Source organism: Telmatherina bonti, assembly GCF_933228915.1.
Source record: "Telmatherina bonti genome assembly, chromosome: 2".
In the NCBI taxonomy this organism is placed as follows: Eukaryota; Metazoa; Chordata; class Actinopteri; order Atheriniformes; family Telmatherinidae; genus Telmatherina; species Telmatherina bonti.
In genome coordinates this window covers 28,378,207-28,396,832 of record NC_136620.1, presented here as the reverse complement: position 1 = coordinate 28,396,832, position 18,626 = coordinate 28,378,207, and the positions used below count along the sequence as shown (strand labels likewise).

Sequence of the window (18,626 nt, the reverse complement as noted above, 5' to 3'; positions counted from 1 at the left end):
TACAGTGTTCAATCAGATTCTGTATGAGAATACAATAGACTATAGTTTCCTGCAGCAGCTTCAACACAAAGCTCTACTGTAGAAAAACCCAGACTTTGCCAGTGTGCACTACTGAGGTATATTCAATAAATGAGGCTTTCAGCAGAACCCACAGATCTCTTCAGTGTATAAAACAAATGAAAAGTTCTGCTGTAAAAACTAGTTTCAGTGTACACACAGATCCATGGAATATAAATCAAAATAAAACGTGAACAGTGTCCTTACAGCATCCTGGCCTGCCAAACAGTAATCATGACTTATATTAAGAATGGAAGACAGAGTAATTAATGATAAATCTACGAGCTTTGTTTTAAAAATGGCATTTAACAGTGTCAATCATAGTCATCAAAAACATTTTCAGTGTGTCATACTCCAGTAATCACAGGAAGAAGAGATGCCTTAATGCATATACACATGGGAGGGGTTACAGTGGGGACTGTGGCACAGTATATAATCTGTTATTTATGAATATCTTTAAAATAATGTACAGTGTAGAGACAAAAACTTATCCAATCACAACAGCATACAACTGGAACTACAAAGGAGACATATATCATGAAGTTTAAAGGCACATTGAAGGCACATTGAACACATTGTCTTCCTCCTCACACACAGCTGCTTCGAATGACAAAATGGTAATCAGAGTATGGTAACATTTTTTCTTCGGTGCCACAATTCACCTCACCCTGTCAATGAAAAGTAAATAAAAAGATTTAAAAACATTTGACCATCAGTACTGTAATTTAATTTGTCTAAAAACTGCAGACTCTGGATCAAATAAGACTGAGTTATCAAGTAGCATCTACAGAATCTTAAAGGGGACAAGTTTACTTACAGAAAGAGAGACACGGAAGTGATAGGTGAGCTCTTGGAAAGACAACACCGGCAGTGACCACAAATGATGAGTCCCCTTATAAAGAAAGTATAAAATATTACATTTTAGAAGGTAAGTAAGTCATATATGGATCAAATGATTAAACTGTTGTCTATGTTGTTCATCTGTACCTTTGTGGAGGTACTCTGTCCTCTAAAGAGCTCTGTCTCTGTATGGTTGAGACAAAGTCGTCCTTTGGTAGCTCCACACTGTTGTACCCACACACTCTTTGTGGACCTATAATAAATTGCTTTATTTTATCAGAGTGTTCCTTTAATGTTTCCTAAAATTTCTTTACGCTTTGGTTGAGGGATTTGTAACTTTTTATATGGAAAATGAAAAAAATGTCTATGACAGTACTGGCATATGGACAGTAATTACTAAAAAATAATTCACAATTTGTAGTCTTTATTTCCTTTAAAAATAGCTTAGTTTGAATCCAAATAAAAAATATGTGCCAACTGTTAACTATAGTAGTCAATTGGAAATAAACTAAATCAGAACTATTACAACTTCCGTCTTTTTTTAAGTGTAGTTTGTTCCAAACCTAGTTAAACATAGTGTGGTCAGTAGTCTAAAAACTAGGAACCAATTGAACTTATGATAGTTTGCTAAACATATGGACATTACCTAAATTTATAATTATTGTATTTAACACTTGTTAAAGAAGGCTAAATCAAATTAAAAAAATATGTAGCAAAACACTAAATTCACCGCAGATTGGCTGACTCAAAATGGACACAATGACTGTCCAACTTATTATGTGAAAAATACTAACACACCACTATGCAAGTATCATCTAAGTTACTGAAAGTAGAGAAAATATTTGTGCTGACAGTATAGACTATTTGTACTCACATCATGTGCAAAGTAATTTGTGAGATGGAGGAATTTCTCTGTCCACGAAGAGATACTGTGTAGCTGTGAAGCACACAGAGAAAACATGTATCAGCATGAACACTATAATCGTCAAATGACTATGAACACAAATAATTAATAAAAAGGAAGATCAAAAAGCTCTGAAGCAAATAAATCTTAACTCAGAATTAGAGTAACTCTGATTTATACCTGCAGCTCTCAGCTGTTGTACAACTGTGTGCAGTGATTTCCTGGTTTGTCTCTACAATATGGACACTGGTAAAAGAGGGAGGTTCTCTTTCATCTACAAAAGGAAAAAATGAATGAATGAATGCTTATTTTGCATCTGCATGTTATGTGTGTGGTCAAAGTGCCACAAGTGAGCTTTGTGGCACCTTTTGAATGTAGGCTACGTTGTCTTCGTGGCACAGGCTGCTGCCCCCCAGGCAGACGGTTGGTGGCTCCCCCTCCATCCAGATCTGTGGAGACGGGCCTCTTTGACTTGGCAAAGTACATGGGTGCTGAGGTATGACTCAGGCGGTTTCTGTTGTGGCCATCCTTGTCCATTTGCCTGGATTTGGCTTTCTTATTGATAGTGCCTGGTGTTGGAATCAGGCTACTTAAACCTGGGGCAGACAGAAAATTTAATCTTCAAAGAGGGATAATTTATAAAAAAAAACATATTTAAAAAACGCTTTAAAAAAAAACATATAAATGAACAGTTTTTGCATACCTGGTGTGGATTGGTTGTTACTCTGTGTCAGAATGGTCGATGATTGGTTGTTTGCAGTTGTGGTTGAACAGCAAGCTGGAAGAGTTACATATATTTATATTCACTTTTCCTCCAATGGACTGACTGACTAACAAATAAAGAAGTTAGACTCTACAAGTCACTTAAAAACTTGACTCGCCTGGTGCAGTCGTAGTAGGTGTGGGGGACAGCGGAGTGTATGGAGTCTTGTGGGAGTCTCCCAGTGCAGCTTTTGACCTACACCAATCACACGACACATCACAGAAGTCATTGTACTTTCAGATATGACTGTGATTCCCATTCGGAAGGAACGGAGAAAAAACATAACTAATTTGTCTAAGATAAGACTGAAAGAGCAGATTGGAACGGAATAAGTCACAAGAAAAGACTGGAGTTGACAATGTACCATGTGCAGATAGGTGGACAGACAGTTACAGTGGCAGTGAAGATGGGCATCCAAGAGATGTAGAGAACACAGGAGGGAACATAGCTACAAGAAGCAGGGCAGATTTTTTATAGAGAGACATTATTGGAGAGGTGGAAATCCATTAATTTTGCTTCAAGCTTCAGGGTCTGCTCCATACCCATCTTTCTCTGTGATGTCTCCTCTATGGTGAAGTGTGAGCACATAAAGGATTGACATGGAAATCACACTGTGGACACATAAAGACCCAATACATTATCATCATGTCTCAATTGTGCTCGGATATAGCAGGTTTATTGTTGTGCCATCACTCTCCCCTAAAACACATGTACCTACCTGAAGGCCATGACAATGACCAGAGCCAGGATGCTCCCCTGCATGAACTTCTGACTGATGCAACCCTGATCTGGAGCTGGGTTCTGTAATGGGAAATTTACATTCAATGACATTAGTATATCCTAAAACTGGCTAGTTTATTACAATAACTAAAAAAATAGCATTCCCACATACCTTGCTGTCAGATTTAACTGTCTTCTTCTTAAGTGGGCCGCTTCCTGTTCTGCTAAAATAACTTCCAGCTTGGCTTAGGAGGCAAGAAAAACAAAACTAATTTATAAAATTTATTTTCTCTGTGCAAAGTGCTGCAGGCACGTTACATGTGATCTGGAGCTAAAATTAAGGGGGATTTCTTATTTCTCTTACCTTACTGTACCTCCGCTCACGGTACTCTTCATGCTGTCAAGGCGACGCAGCTTGGCCAGTTTGCGGCTCCATCGTTCTAGTTCATCTATACGAGTCTCCAAGTTATCTGTCAGTTTGCAAAGTTCCTTCACAGCTCCAACATTCTCCATGAAGATGCGCTCCTTTGAAGTTATGAGAAGCGATAGAAATGATAAGTGCACACTGTGTTCTGTGCGCACTGTGCAGCACATACCATATGTGGACTGGTTCATTACCTTATTGACAACCAGCAGGTTGGGAATAGTTTCACCATTGGCACAAACCACATCACCTCCCTCCTTCACTGCTTCAGGCAAAATTTGCTGAACCTCTTGGGCAATTACTCCTGCAAGACAAAAGAAGTGTAGAAATTATAGAGTCTCACAATAATGACGGCAACAATGAATGCAAAGACACAGTTTGCTTAACAACACACATGTAGCAAATAACACAGATTGTTAAGATATTAATGCAATACCATGATTACAGAGTATAAAGAAATGGGATGTTTGAATCTGAATTTGAAGCTGTTACCAGTCTCTGCAGTGTTCTCTATGCCCACAGTGGCAGCAAACTCAGGCTTATATTGGTAATGGACCAGTCTCATCTGAGAAATCCGTTTTAAATTGTCTGTGGTGTCAACCTATCAACAGAATGACAATGACATTGTGCAGATGGCATGAAATCACAGTGCATGATGGAGATGAAAATGTTGCATAAAGTACAACCACTTTTCCAAAATTATGTAAATAATAATTGCAAATAGTCTAAACTCTGTGTTGAATTGTGAATATTGAAAAAACAACAAAACAACATATATAAGATTTAAAGTGAGGCTTTCACTTTGAATTTGATGCCACAAATACCTTTAAAAAGATGAGGTTGTGAAAACTTGTAATATGCTAAACAATGAGTTGAAAATTATAACCTTTGTCAATGCATAAAAGTGTTTTTTTTTTTTTAAGACATGATATGATTTTGTTGTACTTTTCCATTTTAAATGACTTGTTAATTAGTTCTGACATTTAAGATAGAAACTTTTCAGGAAGCATTGACAAAAGTAATGTAGGTGTGTGGACACCCAAAAACAGTGTGTGTGCATTGAATGATGACTCAAAATGAAAATGATTCACACACACGTTGACAGTTTGGAAAACCACACATACACACACACACACACACACACACACACACACACACACACACACACACACACACATCCTGACCTCCTGGACATTTTCTTTGGCTCTGATATCAGATGGATGGACCAAGGAACCCATGACCTTTAGGTTGCCATGGACAACAAGTGCTTCATCCGGGCGGTCAGTATTGATACCGACTCTGCCATGGTGGTACACTGAGTCTGGAAGCTGGCCACGTTGCCATAGCACCTCGTTGTCACTTTCAAATTGACCTGGGTTAGATGCCTGTCACAAAAATACAAATAGAAAAGTACACAGAGAATCTGATTTAGATATTAGATGTTTAGATAAAAGTGTCACACTTGAAACATACTATTTTCTTGCTTGGCAATTGTACTGGATATTGATATGCTTTTCCATTTAAGGAAATGTGCCATTAGCAATGGTACACAACACAACTACACAGTTAATTTCTGAAATAGTCACATAACACATCATATAAAAGACTTTTTTCCAATTGTGGCTCTTTAAAGGTGCTTATATCCATTTTAGATTTTGATTATAGACTATCTTGCTGCCAAGCTGCACAAAGGTGGCTTTTTTGTTGTCTTAATGCTGCATTGTCATTATTCTCATTTCACTTTCTGCAGAAAAGGAATCTGGTTTAGTCAGTTTCTAACAAAAAAACAAAATTGTGAGGTAAGCTGTCATTAAAAACAAACAATTGATTTTGTATGTATAATTTTTTTGTAATGTTTCTCATGCTTTTACAGTTAAAAATGTTGTTATCCCATGTTTTACACATCTTTTACAACTACATATCTTTCACCATCCAACAAAATCCCATATTTCAAATTGCACATATTAAAAGACAAATGTTGTCTTTGTTGACATATTCTTCTGTCCTTATAAAGACTGAAGGTTTCTTTATAAAGACTATTTTGCTAATTTTCAACACAATAAAATAAATCTAAAACTAGCATTATTTTCTGAAAAGTACATTGCTTTAGGGCTTAAACCATCTTTTTTCTCAAATTTGACATGCTGATACAAAGAAGATATGTAGTTTTCATGGGACAGCAACAACATTCTTTGTTTTCTCATTTCAACTCTCCTGACCAAAATACTTTAAAGTGTAATGATGTTCCCAGTCATACAGGGTTAGAGAGCTGAGAGGAAAATATTAGAAAGGGGTGTGCATTAGACAAAGAGGTGTCCCATTCACACAGGATATGATTGCTGTAGGAAGGAAACAGACATGGCCAGACGTTACCCTGACGATGATCCTCTCAGATACATGAGCAGCCACAGTGTAGCTCTGACTGTGGGACTGCGCGTGCAACGCCACAACCAGCATGAAATACCTGCAAAGTCAGATGAATCAGTAGAGGATGTGAGTATTGGATCTTATTAAAGTGACCCAGCAGTGTGATAAATTTAAATGTTGGAGCATGTTCCTGACCTCTGATCGGGATTTGGTTTTCCCTTTTTCCTCATATTATTTGCTGTGGTCTCACTAAAGTGGAGCCGCCCCACTGTGACTTTTGTTACTTGCTCTGGGGGCAATGTGACGCTAAGAAGGGTAACAAAATATGATGATACGATGTAAGATGTTTTTCAGCTAAAGCTTTATATGGTTTCTGTTGCATTTAAGGAGCTCAGACTTACAGCACTGGCTTGAAGGGTCTCTTGCTACGATCAGATTGCGACTGCTCCACGCTGATGGACTGATTCATAGCTTCCACCTGCAATTAAGTATGAAATAAACAGATAGACAACAGAGCTAATGATCGCCACACCCAGTCACTACCACATCTGTCACACATATGCATGGTTATCTGACCATATCATGCATTTTTTTTCAGTACTTTGTCTCAGCTGTTGTCGTTAAAGTGCTTTACAAATAAAGTTGAGTGGAGTGTAACATTTTCAAGTGATTTGTGTTTGTGTAATGATGGACAGTTTGTCCATCAAACTAAAAGACCTCACAATATGAGGTGTATAATTGTTATGCACCTCCTTCAGCTCAAGTGAAATTCACTCACTGATGCGGCACACAGAAAGGCTTGTGATGGCTTGTTAATTGACTCAGAGCACATATTGATTCAAGTGCCAGAAGGATGGAGGAAGGTTATAGTAGTATGGATTTCTGCCACTAAAACAAGCTAATTGGACACTTTTAGGTTAAAGACTAAATGAAAATCGATCCCAAAAGTATTGCCAGTTTCTTAAATGAACTTTCCACAAACTTTGGCATAGAAAAAAACCTACTGTGTTGCAGAGTGATGAGATCTTTAAGCATGGCTTCAATGCATGCATCTAAGTAGTTCTACTTTTAGCAGTCAGCAAAGGTCTAAATGACAATAAAGTGATCATCAGACTAAAATGATCTTGTAAAATATTTTTGGAATCTATTTATGTTGTGAAAATTATTATTTGTCTATAATGCAGACACTTTAGTTCCCTGAGAATAACAAAAACTCTTTATTAAAAGTTGAACGCATGACTTTAGATAACCAGTGGGTGTCATGATAGAGCAACAAAATGTCAGAGCAAAGCAAACAGACAAACCAAGAGTGAAACCAAATCTTTAATAAAATATTGTATCAAACCATAAACTATTCGTGTTTCGGGTTCTTTCAGAACTGACTGAGATTATTGTGTCTGTTCAAGGGTAGAATAAATAAATGCAGTTTTTCAAGTTGTTACGGTAACGGTGCATGCCCACTCCCATCCCCTCACCTTTACTCCATTGAGTTTGAGGTAGAAGCAGTCAATGGGCTGCAGGCCTTCATTTGTCTTGATGTATTTGGGATCTCCAAGCATTCCGATGTACACAGTGACCTGGAAATGGTTCTTCTTCTGGCAAACAAATGCATCATCAGCCAAGGAGAAATTGAAGCCTTTGTCAGCATCAACTCGGTAGGTTGGCATTGGACTAAGGACAGGGAGAGAGGTTATGATGTAATGTGAGAAGGGAAATAAATTGCCTCAAATTTATTCTCAGCAAATTATTTACAAAAGTTTACCCAGCAAGAGTCTTTAAAATCTATTAAAAAAAGTTAACAGCCTCCGAGGAATGACTAATAATCTATGCTGTTTCACTGGGAGTTAGCTTTAAAATGGAAGGACTTTTGTTTCATCTGCTTTTCTACATTCTTAACTTTAACTCAACTACAAGGGCACCTTAGAGCTAGAAGCTCTTGTGATAGGGTATGATGATGAAAACCCTCTCTCTTTCTTAGGTGTGGTGTTCTTAGGGTTGTGATGATCAACCAGGTGGTTTTGATAACATATCTGAAAGGTCCTGTGAGTTCACTTTAACCTTCCTCCCTATCTATTTTGGCACTGCAAAAGCACAAATAAGTGTGCACAGATTTTTTTTTCCCTTTACCCCCTCCTCATGTCGTCTTTCTAAGTCGAAACCCTGCACTCGTTCACACTCCCCCGCACAGCTCACCGCTGAGGAATTTGTAGACCTCTGCAACCCATCTATTTCTTATCCACTCCCACTGTATGCTTTGTTGAATTATACATTTAACCAATTAAAACTCCTTTCATATTAGTCTCTCTGTGGAGCACTTTCAGCTCGTTTTGTTCCAAAACATGTACAGATAAGCCAAAATTAGTTCCACCCACAGCTCTTTGCAGTTGGCATCAAACAGTGGTGTCCACTTGTTCTGCTGGTGCGGTTGCCACTTAATGCACTGATAGTTTGGGTCCAGGTAGGCGTTGTCTGCATCCTGCATTAAACCTGTGACAAACAGTTTTAAATATCTGCTATTACAGTGTGACCACTGAACGTAAAGATTGTTCTGCTCTCTGACAGTCTTTTTCTGTGTTAAGGGTTAGTAAGAACAGGTGAGGGTGAGGTAGAGGAGGTGAGGAAGAGAGGAAAGATGCCTGCCTACCTGGTTCTTGTTTGATGATACCTGTGAGGATTTGGGAATTCAGTGTGCTGTTGGGAGAGTCAGAGTGCTTCCTCTTCTTAGCCTGATGAACAGGGATGCCACTGTGAGAGATGAAAGGCATTACTATTGATTACTATTGTACTTAACGTTGTTATTATTCAAAGTGGACAACACAGCCCACCCCCCTCCCTTCTAGCACATCTTCATGACTCACTCTTGCCCCTGCGGATGTTGCAGTAACTGATGCAGCATTTGTGTTTGTTGCATGTCCCCACTTCCACTTGCGGCTGCTCCAATAGGATACTGTGATATCATGGGTTCGGGCTTCAGGTACATGTCCCGATGCATGCTGGGATAGTGGCCATGTGGTGGCAGAGGTGGCGTAGGAGTCATGTGACACATGTTCTCTGGTGTCATGGTCCTGATCATGTGAGGATCTGCAACAGGATGATGACATGGTTTCACATGGTTGTTTTTGCAGGAATCTTAGTTTTGTGTTTAAAGCTGCAGTTTTCACTTCTTTCCTTCAACACTGGTCAAAAGTATTACACATTTTAACTAAAGAATAGAAATGTCCATCAGATAACATTGTTCTACACTTTTGTGCTACTGGGCAAGACCAACACAAGCGCATGTGTGTATGGGGCATTTTGTCTATTGAAAAATCCTAAATGTGCATTTTATTTTTTCAGGAAATACATTTTTAGATTATTAAGTTTTGAATCATGTAGTGAAAAATGAGTTTCTTTGTTGTCTTTGTCTCTTGTCTTTATACTTTAGTCAGACATCCTAAGTTGTGATGTTGTGATTCACATCCTACTTCACTGGCTTTCGTTGACTCAGTGTCTGAGTACTTTTCACATATTAAACCACACTTTGTTTAGTATTTACACTCACATTCTTTCTTTTTTTCATTCCTTTTATAAGAATGGGTTACTTACCATTCACCTGCTGAGGAGAGTATGGTTCTGAGCTGGAGTCTGGGGGCGACTCGGGTAGAGTCCTAAAATGAGTGATTAAAACATTTTTTTTAAAAAGTAAATATCTTTGAATTCATCCCATTCTTCAAACTCTTTTACATGACGTTCTTGTTTTCTAACATGACATCATTTTTAAGGAGACTCCATTAAGAGTTCAGATGATCATTTCACAAGAATGTGTTTGTCAGAGTGTTTTTTCTGGATGTAATTTGACTCTTTGTCTTTGCTTGTTATCAGTGTCCACCCCCCTCATGATAGCACAAACTTAAATAAATTAAGCTTGACTGCATTTTGATTGCATAATAGACCTGTAAAAAGATCTAATAGTTGAGCATCTTGTTCATGTCAGTCTTAAGTAACATCACATTTTATATTTTCTTCTTCTTAGACAGCTGTCTGTGGACTTTAAATGTTCTCACCCTGGAGCGTAATGGCCCCTATGCTCAGGCTTGACGTGACCCTGTTGCTGTTGCTGCTGATGTTGCTGCTGCGGTCCCAGGCAGGGGTAGCTGTGTCGGAGGCCCAGAGATGGACCTTGGGGGTAGGGGTTCTGACAGCTAGGGGGCCCAGGTGGAGGGGCTCCTTGGCGTAGTGGAATAGGGGGGCTTACACCACACACCAATCCTCCAGAGGAGGATACTCCTGCCTGAGGAGATGAATAGTTTGGTCCCGGGGTGCTGTGGACCTCTGAAAAACAGCTGTGAGGGAAAAAAGGGAAAAGAAAAAAGGATTACCCTTATCAGGAAAAACAAATTCCTTTGTAACAACATGATCTGGTTGGGTCAGTTTGTGTTGTTTTGACGTTGCTGGCTTCGTTTCGAGTCCCTACTGACATGTCAGTGCTATCGTCCTCCTTGCTGATGTACTCTTCCAGGATACTGGTGTCGATGTTGGCTGGTTCCAGAGAACTGGTAATATCATGACCTGTGGGAAAGGGAGGGTTGGGAACACGATGGAAGATGGAGAGCATCTGGAGATTAGCAACAGGAATCTTTCAGCAGATCCACACAATGCCACAGCGGCTCTGACTTCAACACAAGCCGGTGTCGTAACAATCCCCAAGAAGACTTATTTTCTTACATGTTACCATTAAAGCACAGCTGTTTTTAACAGTATATTAATGTATTCAATGGATTTGATCACAGTATACCAATGTATCAATACACCGTAAGGTGACTTTCTTTGTTGCTATTCTAATGAAGATGATATAATGAGAAGAACTGTGATTGCCTTAAAGAGAATTTAAAGATGGTGCTTTCAGGAGTGATGTTAAATTTAAGGATTTGTTTGAGGTGATGATTCAGTGCCTCTAACTGCATAAACCGAAGAAATTATAGTAACTAGTTTGTATCACAGATCCCTGTTTAAGAAAAAAGTAGACAGTATTATAATTACTTATTTGTGTTTCCCCTGTTTCCATGGTTCACTACATTTTATTTAATATAAACATTATTAGAAGTTGTTCCATTTCTTTATGTGTGTCAGAGTTGGAAAAGACTTGTGTGTGATGATTTGGCATTCATAAAGAAGTCATTTAATAATTTCCAAATCCTCCTCTTTCTTCACCCCTGGGTCATTTTAGCCTTTGACAGACAAAGCCCCACAAATCCCCAACACATGACCCCACTTAATCTTTAAAATACAGACATGTAGAATCAGCACCTGTTTATACATATATTTGGAAAGAACACATCACCACAGCACACAGAACATTACTTATATTTTTAACATTAGGGTTGTGATTTCTCTGTCACGCCACTCACTGCATATAGTAAGTGTTGTGACAGAGAAGTGGGGAAATGGACAAAGGGGGGTAAAGTAGAGAGGGCAAGGACCGGCCATATAGTGGGTGGGCAGGCAACCCCAGTCTTTCTCCTTTTTGCTCTCTCTCGCACACACTCAGTCTTCCTCTGACAGATTAAGCAGCTACTCAGTTGGGAATGTGAGGAATTTTTGTGTTAGCATTAGAAAACTTTCACCTTTTCCCTTTCTTTTCTTTTAAACCTGCCACAAAGTTCCACCAGAAACCTGACACAAATGTTCACATCGCGCTGCATTACCTTATTTTCTACTGTTCACCAGAAATGCCACCAATAGAGTATATTACGTAGCAAACAATATATACCTTGTCACAGAAAGTTGATAGCCTACAGCAGAGTAAACATTAACATCTTGTAACTTTCAATCATCAAACCCACAAACTAAACCACTTGTCTTCAACTAATTCATTTATATTTACAGTTACACATAATAAATCCTTGTGCCACCATTTTTATGGCAAAACCGTCATCCCTCACTGGACAGAAACAGCTGGTTAATGTCTCCTGATGCATGCCAGTACAGGGTAAAAAAGCAGGATGGTTTCTCTTAAATAAAATCCAGATGTGCACCCCACCCAATAAGGCAGTAAATTTAAGCTGGCAGGCCTGATAACAGAAAATAGAGAGATATGGGGAAAGGAGAGCGAAGACAGATGGGGAAATGAGGAGAACTGGGGCAAAAAAAAGCAGAATAGAAGCATGAGATCCTTGAAAAGAATGATAAAAGAACAAACCAACCAATGAATGAGCATAAAATACAAAACAGAGCAAGTTTAGTAGAAAACCTTTGTCTGCAAGCAAGAAGTCGCCTAAATTATGTTCATGTCAAGACTGGAACAAGTTCAAGATCTAGACTTTGTAAAAAAGATTAACTATGAGAATAACGCATAAAACTGTAGCAGTGAATGCAAAAAAAGCAGCTCTGATAGAGATGTGCCTGTTGATAAACTGAGCCCTTTATGACAAATTTGCAATGCAAGCCTTATGAATATTGAGACTGCAGTATGCAAGAGGAAATTAGCAACATTTAAAAGAACTACCTAAGAAAACACAGTCAGTACAAAATTTAAAGACAATTATGCTCTTCCAGCATCCCACATGTTGCCAGGTGCAGCAGAAAAATATTACTTCTCTTGTTTTCTCTTCAGTATCACCATTTTGACTTGTGGTGAATCATGTTGCTGACATTATTTATATTTTCTTTTTTTCATATCTGGTTTGCATACAAAGCAAAGCAACTTAATTATGTTAATAAAATAAAGTATGCAACTAAGGTTTGGATTCTGGAAAATATGGTAAAAACTATTTCACCAGAGATGACATTAAACCCAACTGCTGCTCTTGATCGTTTGTAGGTGACAGAAACCTATAAACCCCATAAAGATATATAGTAATCATTATCATTACCATTACCATTCATGCAGCAAACCTGCAGCAAACAACTGCTTACACATCAGCAATTATTTTTTTCCAGCCACTTGACAATTACTTAGTTTTTAGTCTTATTTTAATTAGTCAAACCTGTGAAGGAAACATCTAGCTGTTCATCTGTAACTGCTTCAGTGTTGAACATTTATCTTCAGAGTGTGCCTGTACGCTATTTTGTGCCAAACAGGAAAAGCCAGTTTAAGGTAAACTTACAACGTTAGAGACACCACAACACCATAACAATTTTTCCAAATGACTTTGTAGCTGAGAAGCAGAAATATAAACAGACTTTCCGTAGCTTCAATACTGTCAATATGTTTTATAAAAGGATCTTTTTTTATCACAGCCAAAGGAAGTTGGCTATGTTACCCAAACAGTTGAAGATAATCTTACTTCATGTGGATCTGCTTCTAACTTACATATTGTATTTTTAAGTTATATGATTAAATATTCATAAATGAAAAAACAACAGTTGTGGACACTGATTACTGAACAGAGACCATTGCAAGAGTAAAAACATACCGACATATAATACATATTAGATGTACTGCAAGTAAATACTAGATTATAAGTATTAATTGTAAACCTAAAACAAAAAAGTAGGGATGAAACTATAAGGAAATTATATCAGGATTTTATTTAATTGCAAGTCCATGGCCACAAGACTGAGACTTTAGTCTAAAATCCTATCAGGACTATGAGCACAATAAAAGATTGTGCAGCTTCCCTTCTAAGTTATTAACTTATGTTATAAAAAGTATATATCTTTGTGCTCACTTTTCAGGAACTTGAGCACACATGTAACTTTACACCGTAGTTTAGTGTAACTTGAAAACAGAAGGCAGGTTGTGCTAGTGTCATTTGTGTTCCCGTGAAGATGAACACAAACATAAATCAAGCAACTGTATCCTTCCAATCACTGAATCATCTTAACTCGCTGTGAACCGAATGTGTAAATTTCCCTGTCCTCTATGTTTTTCTCTGTCCAGCTGTGCTCGGTGAGGAACAGTGAAATGATTGTCAGTCCGACTTCGATACAGACTCGCCTTTGGAAAGATTAGGGGCTGTGAGGGGAGTTTGAGTGTGTCTGTGTGTGTGTGTGTGCGTATACGCGTGCCCATGCCAACATGCACTTGTTTGATTGTGTGTGTAATGCCACCATTTCAATAGCTTGGTTGTGATATAGAGGAGCGAGTGTGTGAATGCCCATCAACATGATTTGACTAATATTATACAGGAAAATACACGGCTTTACCTTTGATAATAATGTTTTTGTCTCTTTCCATCATGTGGTTTGGGTCAAATGAGTCTGGATGTTAATCTCCATACAATACAAAGATTTGTCCCTACTGTAAATCTACCATGTTGCTTTTCAGTTCAGAGATGATTCAACGCCTCCTTGTTCTGAAGGAGAACATCTTTCTCAGTTAGATCTTCCTATTATTCTTGTCTTTTTATACACCCAAGCTACGAGTCTAGGAAGTGTCATGTGTTGGACACTTTGCAGACTGCTGATGCAAGTTTTGAATTTGGTCTAAATAAACAGAAGTAACTAAATTACCTTCTTTAAAACTATAACTAATTGTATTCCAATAGAAAGTCTGTAAGAAGTATTCTTGCTATAAACTCTATTTTTTCCTTCTTTTAAGGGAGTAAACTGAGAGAGAAGAAAGTATCTAATATGAAGAAAACCTCAAAGATGCATACTGTACACAGAAAGTAGAAACAGTTTTGTGAAAAAATTAATAAATAAAATAACATAAACAGAATCCATTTAAAAAATCTACCAGCAATCAGTGGAGCTGATTATTGTGTGATGCATATAGACAGTTTACAGCTCTAATGAAAGGAATCTATGTTATCTCCAAGCATTTTGATTTACTTTTTATACAAGCTTGATTACTCCTCTAACATTCTTCCCATGCAGGCGAAAACACCTAAGAATGAACTGTTGGGTCTCTGTTACATTAATACAATCGGACAATCACTACAAGCAAAGATTTCAACAAATTTTGAAAACAAAACTTGGTCTAAAAACATGCTGGTTGTACACAATACCTTAAAAAAGTAAAGAAAGGAGACTCTATCACATCACAACCACTTAAGTGTTAGAAAGAGCCTTTAGACAAAGCCTGAGAGCTACTGATCTTCTCTATTTGTTTTCATGAGAGAATTGAAATTGAACTGAAAGAATGGAGCTCATCACTATGACACATAAACTGACACATAAAATGAACAGAAAGCCCATCAGCACATACTAGACGCAAAGAAATCACAGCTAACCAGAAACAGAGCAGACAGAGTGGCACAGGGTACCTGCACGTAGCCAAAGCATGTTGAAGTTCTTGTGATGTCAACACCTGAAACAGAAGATGAGATGAACAATTCCTGTCTTATTTTTCACATGTTTCCCAACTCGGGCTCAAAGACTTTGTTCTGCAGACCCAAGTCACAGATCAGGGTAAGAAGTGTGTGTATGTGTGTCTTTGCATGCATTCCTATGTGTTAAAGATACTGCGTATGTGAGTGAGTGTGTAAGAGAGTGTTATAATGAGGATTATTCCCGAGTCATGAGAAAGGGCTGTACCAGGCTGCCACACACAGCCCTTGTCGCATACAAGCACTGGTCGCACCGGTGGACCTGGCTCAGGGAGATTACCGGCAAAACAAGGCTGGGACAGCGACGCAAAGAGAAATGGCACAAATGTGAGGCAAAGTTTTAGGGCCAGCACTACACACTGCAAGTAAAGGACACTTTGTTTTAGCAAACACATTTTAGACAAAGTGCAGTATGAAATAGCTGGATTATCACAGATAATTCCTTACTTAAAATATATATTCAAGACACAAAATAAACATCCTATCTGATTCTCTATTCTCCATTTTTCCTAGAGTTTTTCTTCTTTAATCAATATTTGAAGTACAATACACTAAAAACAAAAGATGAATCAGTCTCTTGAAGTTTAGTTTAATCACAATCATCACTAACTGGCAGAAGATTACTCAGCTGCCAGAGAGGAATGAGGCACAACAATGCTCACCTGTTCGCACAGCAAGCCTGCTTGCTCAAAAACAATTCATTCCTCTGAGAGCAATTCTCTGTTCAAACTATAAATCAGACCAGCCAGCCGAACTTTATCTGTTTTTACATAGGTTTTTCATAATGGAATTCCCATTCATTATTTGCAACGACTGTGGGAGTGCAGTAGCAGGAATTTTAATATAGTGACCAACTGAGGTGATAACAATCACACTGTTCCATAATTCATCAGGAACATATTTACAACTGTTCATCGCTTTCAGCTCAGATTTAAACTCTAAACTATTACATGGACTGCAGTAAAACTGATAGCAATCCAAATGACTTTGCTGATAAATTCATATTGCAAATGTTTTTGTTGCGCTGACATTCAGTCTTCGCATTCTTTGGTTTTCTGCATAGACCGTGTATGAAAGATTTTTATATTTTTTATACTTATTCTTTTTATATACAGTTCATAGTTTTCTCACCAAACGTCTCCCAAACTGGTGAAATTGTTAACAGCATGACAGATTTAAAAAAAAAGTTCACAACAACTTTAATAATCAGTTTTTGTGGCAAAACAAAAAGAAAAACTGTCATCTCCTCTCAGTTGTGTGGATTATATTTTCCTTTGTCTTGTGTGTCTGTAAACCAGATGTCTTTTAGATTATTCTTTACATTTGATAGACCAGGCAATCAATCATAAACATAACTGAAAAACTAAGCGACAATGAAAATGCTTGTAGTCAACACTCTGATAAGTTAGTGCAGCATCACGGGTCACTAAGAGCTGCAAACTGCTGGATCTACATAGTGTTTAGACTAAATCTTATGAGGCTCGAAGAAGTAACGCAAAAAATCATTTCTAATAATTTCATTAAGTGTTTGGTTGATTTATGATTGCTTGCAACACAAAGACAGATGCTACAGTCCTGTGAACACTTGGTCTCTGTATGAGTGACTGTTTGCTAAGTGAGTCAGAGAGGAGAAGGTCAAGTTTTGAGGGGGTTGGTGGTTCACTTCTCTCTGCAGGCTGGTCTCGCTTCACCCTGAGTCTGCACTATCTCACCTCCTCACCGTGTCTGCTCACTGTCACCCTAATGGAGTCAAGGAGAGCCAAAGTAAGGGGCCAAAGACTGCAAGAGAAACACCAATCTCACCTCATTGTGTTTTAACAGCCACCAACGCTATGCCAGGAATGTACATTAATGTGAACTTATGCATATTTCACTAATCCCATTAAAACACAGTTTACCTGTGCTAAAATCCATTATGATGCTGAATGCTGTGAGTTGAAGATGAACAGCCACATTTCTCACTTATTATTCATAACCTCATTTATAGGGATGTTTTTGTCACCTTTTACGATTTAGGGTAGAGCTCTGAAATCATAAGTCTCTAAGGAGCCCTAAAGTGAACGCTAATGAGTTCATTACTGGACAAAAGATGTAACTAGAGGGTTAAATCAGATAAAGTAAAAATGAAATGTAATAATAAGCACCTACTGTGTACCTTTCATGGACAAGTTGACATTTTATTCCAAGCAAGAGTGGCTGAAATAAAGCCAAAGTAAGAACATTTCTCTTACTCCCAAAGCAAGAATGTAAACACACTAAATTCCTGTCAGAATGGCGAGGAACCCCTGACAGTCATGGATGGCTTTGTATATTCTAGTCAGCGCTCAGTATATACTATTACAAAGTACCAAGTCTCCTCTGAGATTGCTTCTTATGTAGTTTGTTTTTTGGTTTGTTTTTATGTGCACCTGACTACTTGCTTTTAAGTAATATACCTAAATTACATTAACTAAACTGATTTAATGAACCAGATATAATCACTCTGATTAAAAAAATCCAAATATAAATCCATTCGCTCCAATTATACATGATAAATTAGAAGCATGAAACTATTAGCATGATCATCAGCATAACATCACTGCTTAAAAATATTACACTTTGTGCCACAGTACACTTGCAAAACACACCATTTATCTCAAACTGAATTCCTACACCCTTTCAGACCCACCCTCCTCCATTTTTTTTTCCTGAGGATTCCCACTTTAACCAGATCTGTTACCCATCACCAGCACTTTTGCTCCCCGCACCCATTAACCTCTAAATTCCTGCAATTTAGTTCGTAAGGAAAAAGTAAAAAAGAAAGGTTTTTTGTTTGTTTGTTTTAAAAAAAAATAAATTTATGTTTGGGAGAGTTTTTCACAAGATCCAATAAAATTGTGACACAAACAAACAATTGGGAAAAAAAGAAGAGGAAAAACAAACAAATAAAAACATAAACAAACAAACAAACGAAAAAAATCTTATATGAATCATCTGTCTCAACTTTTACAATTTTATGAGGTTTTTTAATTGACAACATCAAGCAGCACAAGCTGACATCACATTTTCCTTTTTTTTAATCAAGGTATTTATCATTTTAAGGCTGTAAAGGAACAAAATAAAGAGATCTCTCTGCGTTTAGTTAAAAAAACACAAACATATACCACAGGAAGTTTGTAGCTCAGGTAAAAGGCAGAAATCATCATCACATTCTTACCTTCAAAAAATCTCTGTAACGCTTCTGTTTCATCTACCACGTCCATCCTAGCGGGTCCCACATAAAAAATCCATTAAAGTCTCCCCTTGTCCGAACGAAATCAA

At 37.8% G+C, this 18,626-nt stretch overlaps 1 protein-coding gene across 1 annotated transcript; it reads right to left on the bottom strand.

Moving 5' to 3' along the window:
- Window positions 1-644: 644 nt before the first annotated feature.
- On the bottom strand, window positions 645-18,577 carry myrf (myelin regulatory factor; the record flags this gene model as incomplete). The annotated part of the gene is made up of 27 exons (XM_079246876.1): window positions 18,523-18,577; window positions 10,533-10,623; window positions 10,119-10,397; window positions 9,661-9,722; window positions 8,934-9,156; window positions 8,720-8,820; window positions 8,448-8,562; window positions 7,551-7,746; window positions 6,477-6,553; window positions 6,271-6,381; window positions 6,067-6,172; window positions 4,893-5,093; window positions 4,201-4,309; window positions 3,903-4,012; window positions 3,649-3,809; window positions 3,457-3,529; window positions 3,283-3,365; window positions 3,107-3,175; window positions 2,929-3,012; window positions 2,683-2,759; window positions 2,505-2,579; window positions 2,167-2,397; window positions 1,982-2,075; window positions 1,772-1,834; window positions 1,045-1,150; window positions 875-949; window positions 645-725 (listed from the first exon to the last, which is right to left on the bottom strand). Exons 1-27 carry the CDS (start codon window positions 18,566-18,568, stop codon window positions 645-647), a joined length of 3,099 nt encoding a protein of 1,032 aa, XP_079103002.1. The 5' UTR covers window positions 18,569-18,577.
- Between the last annotated feature and the right edge of the window lie 49 nt (window positions 18,578-18,626).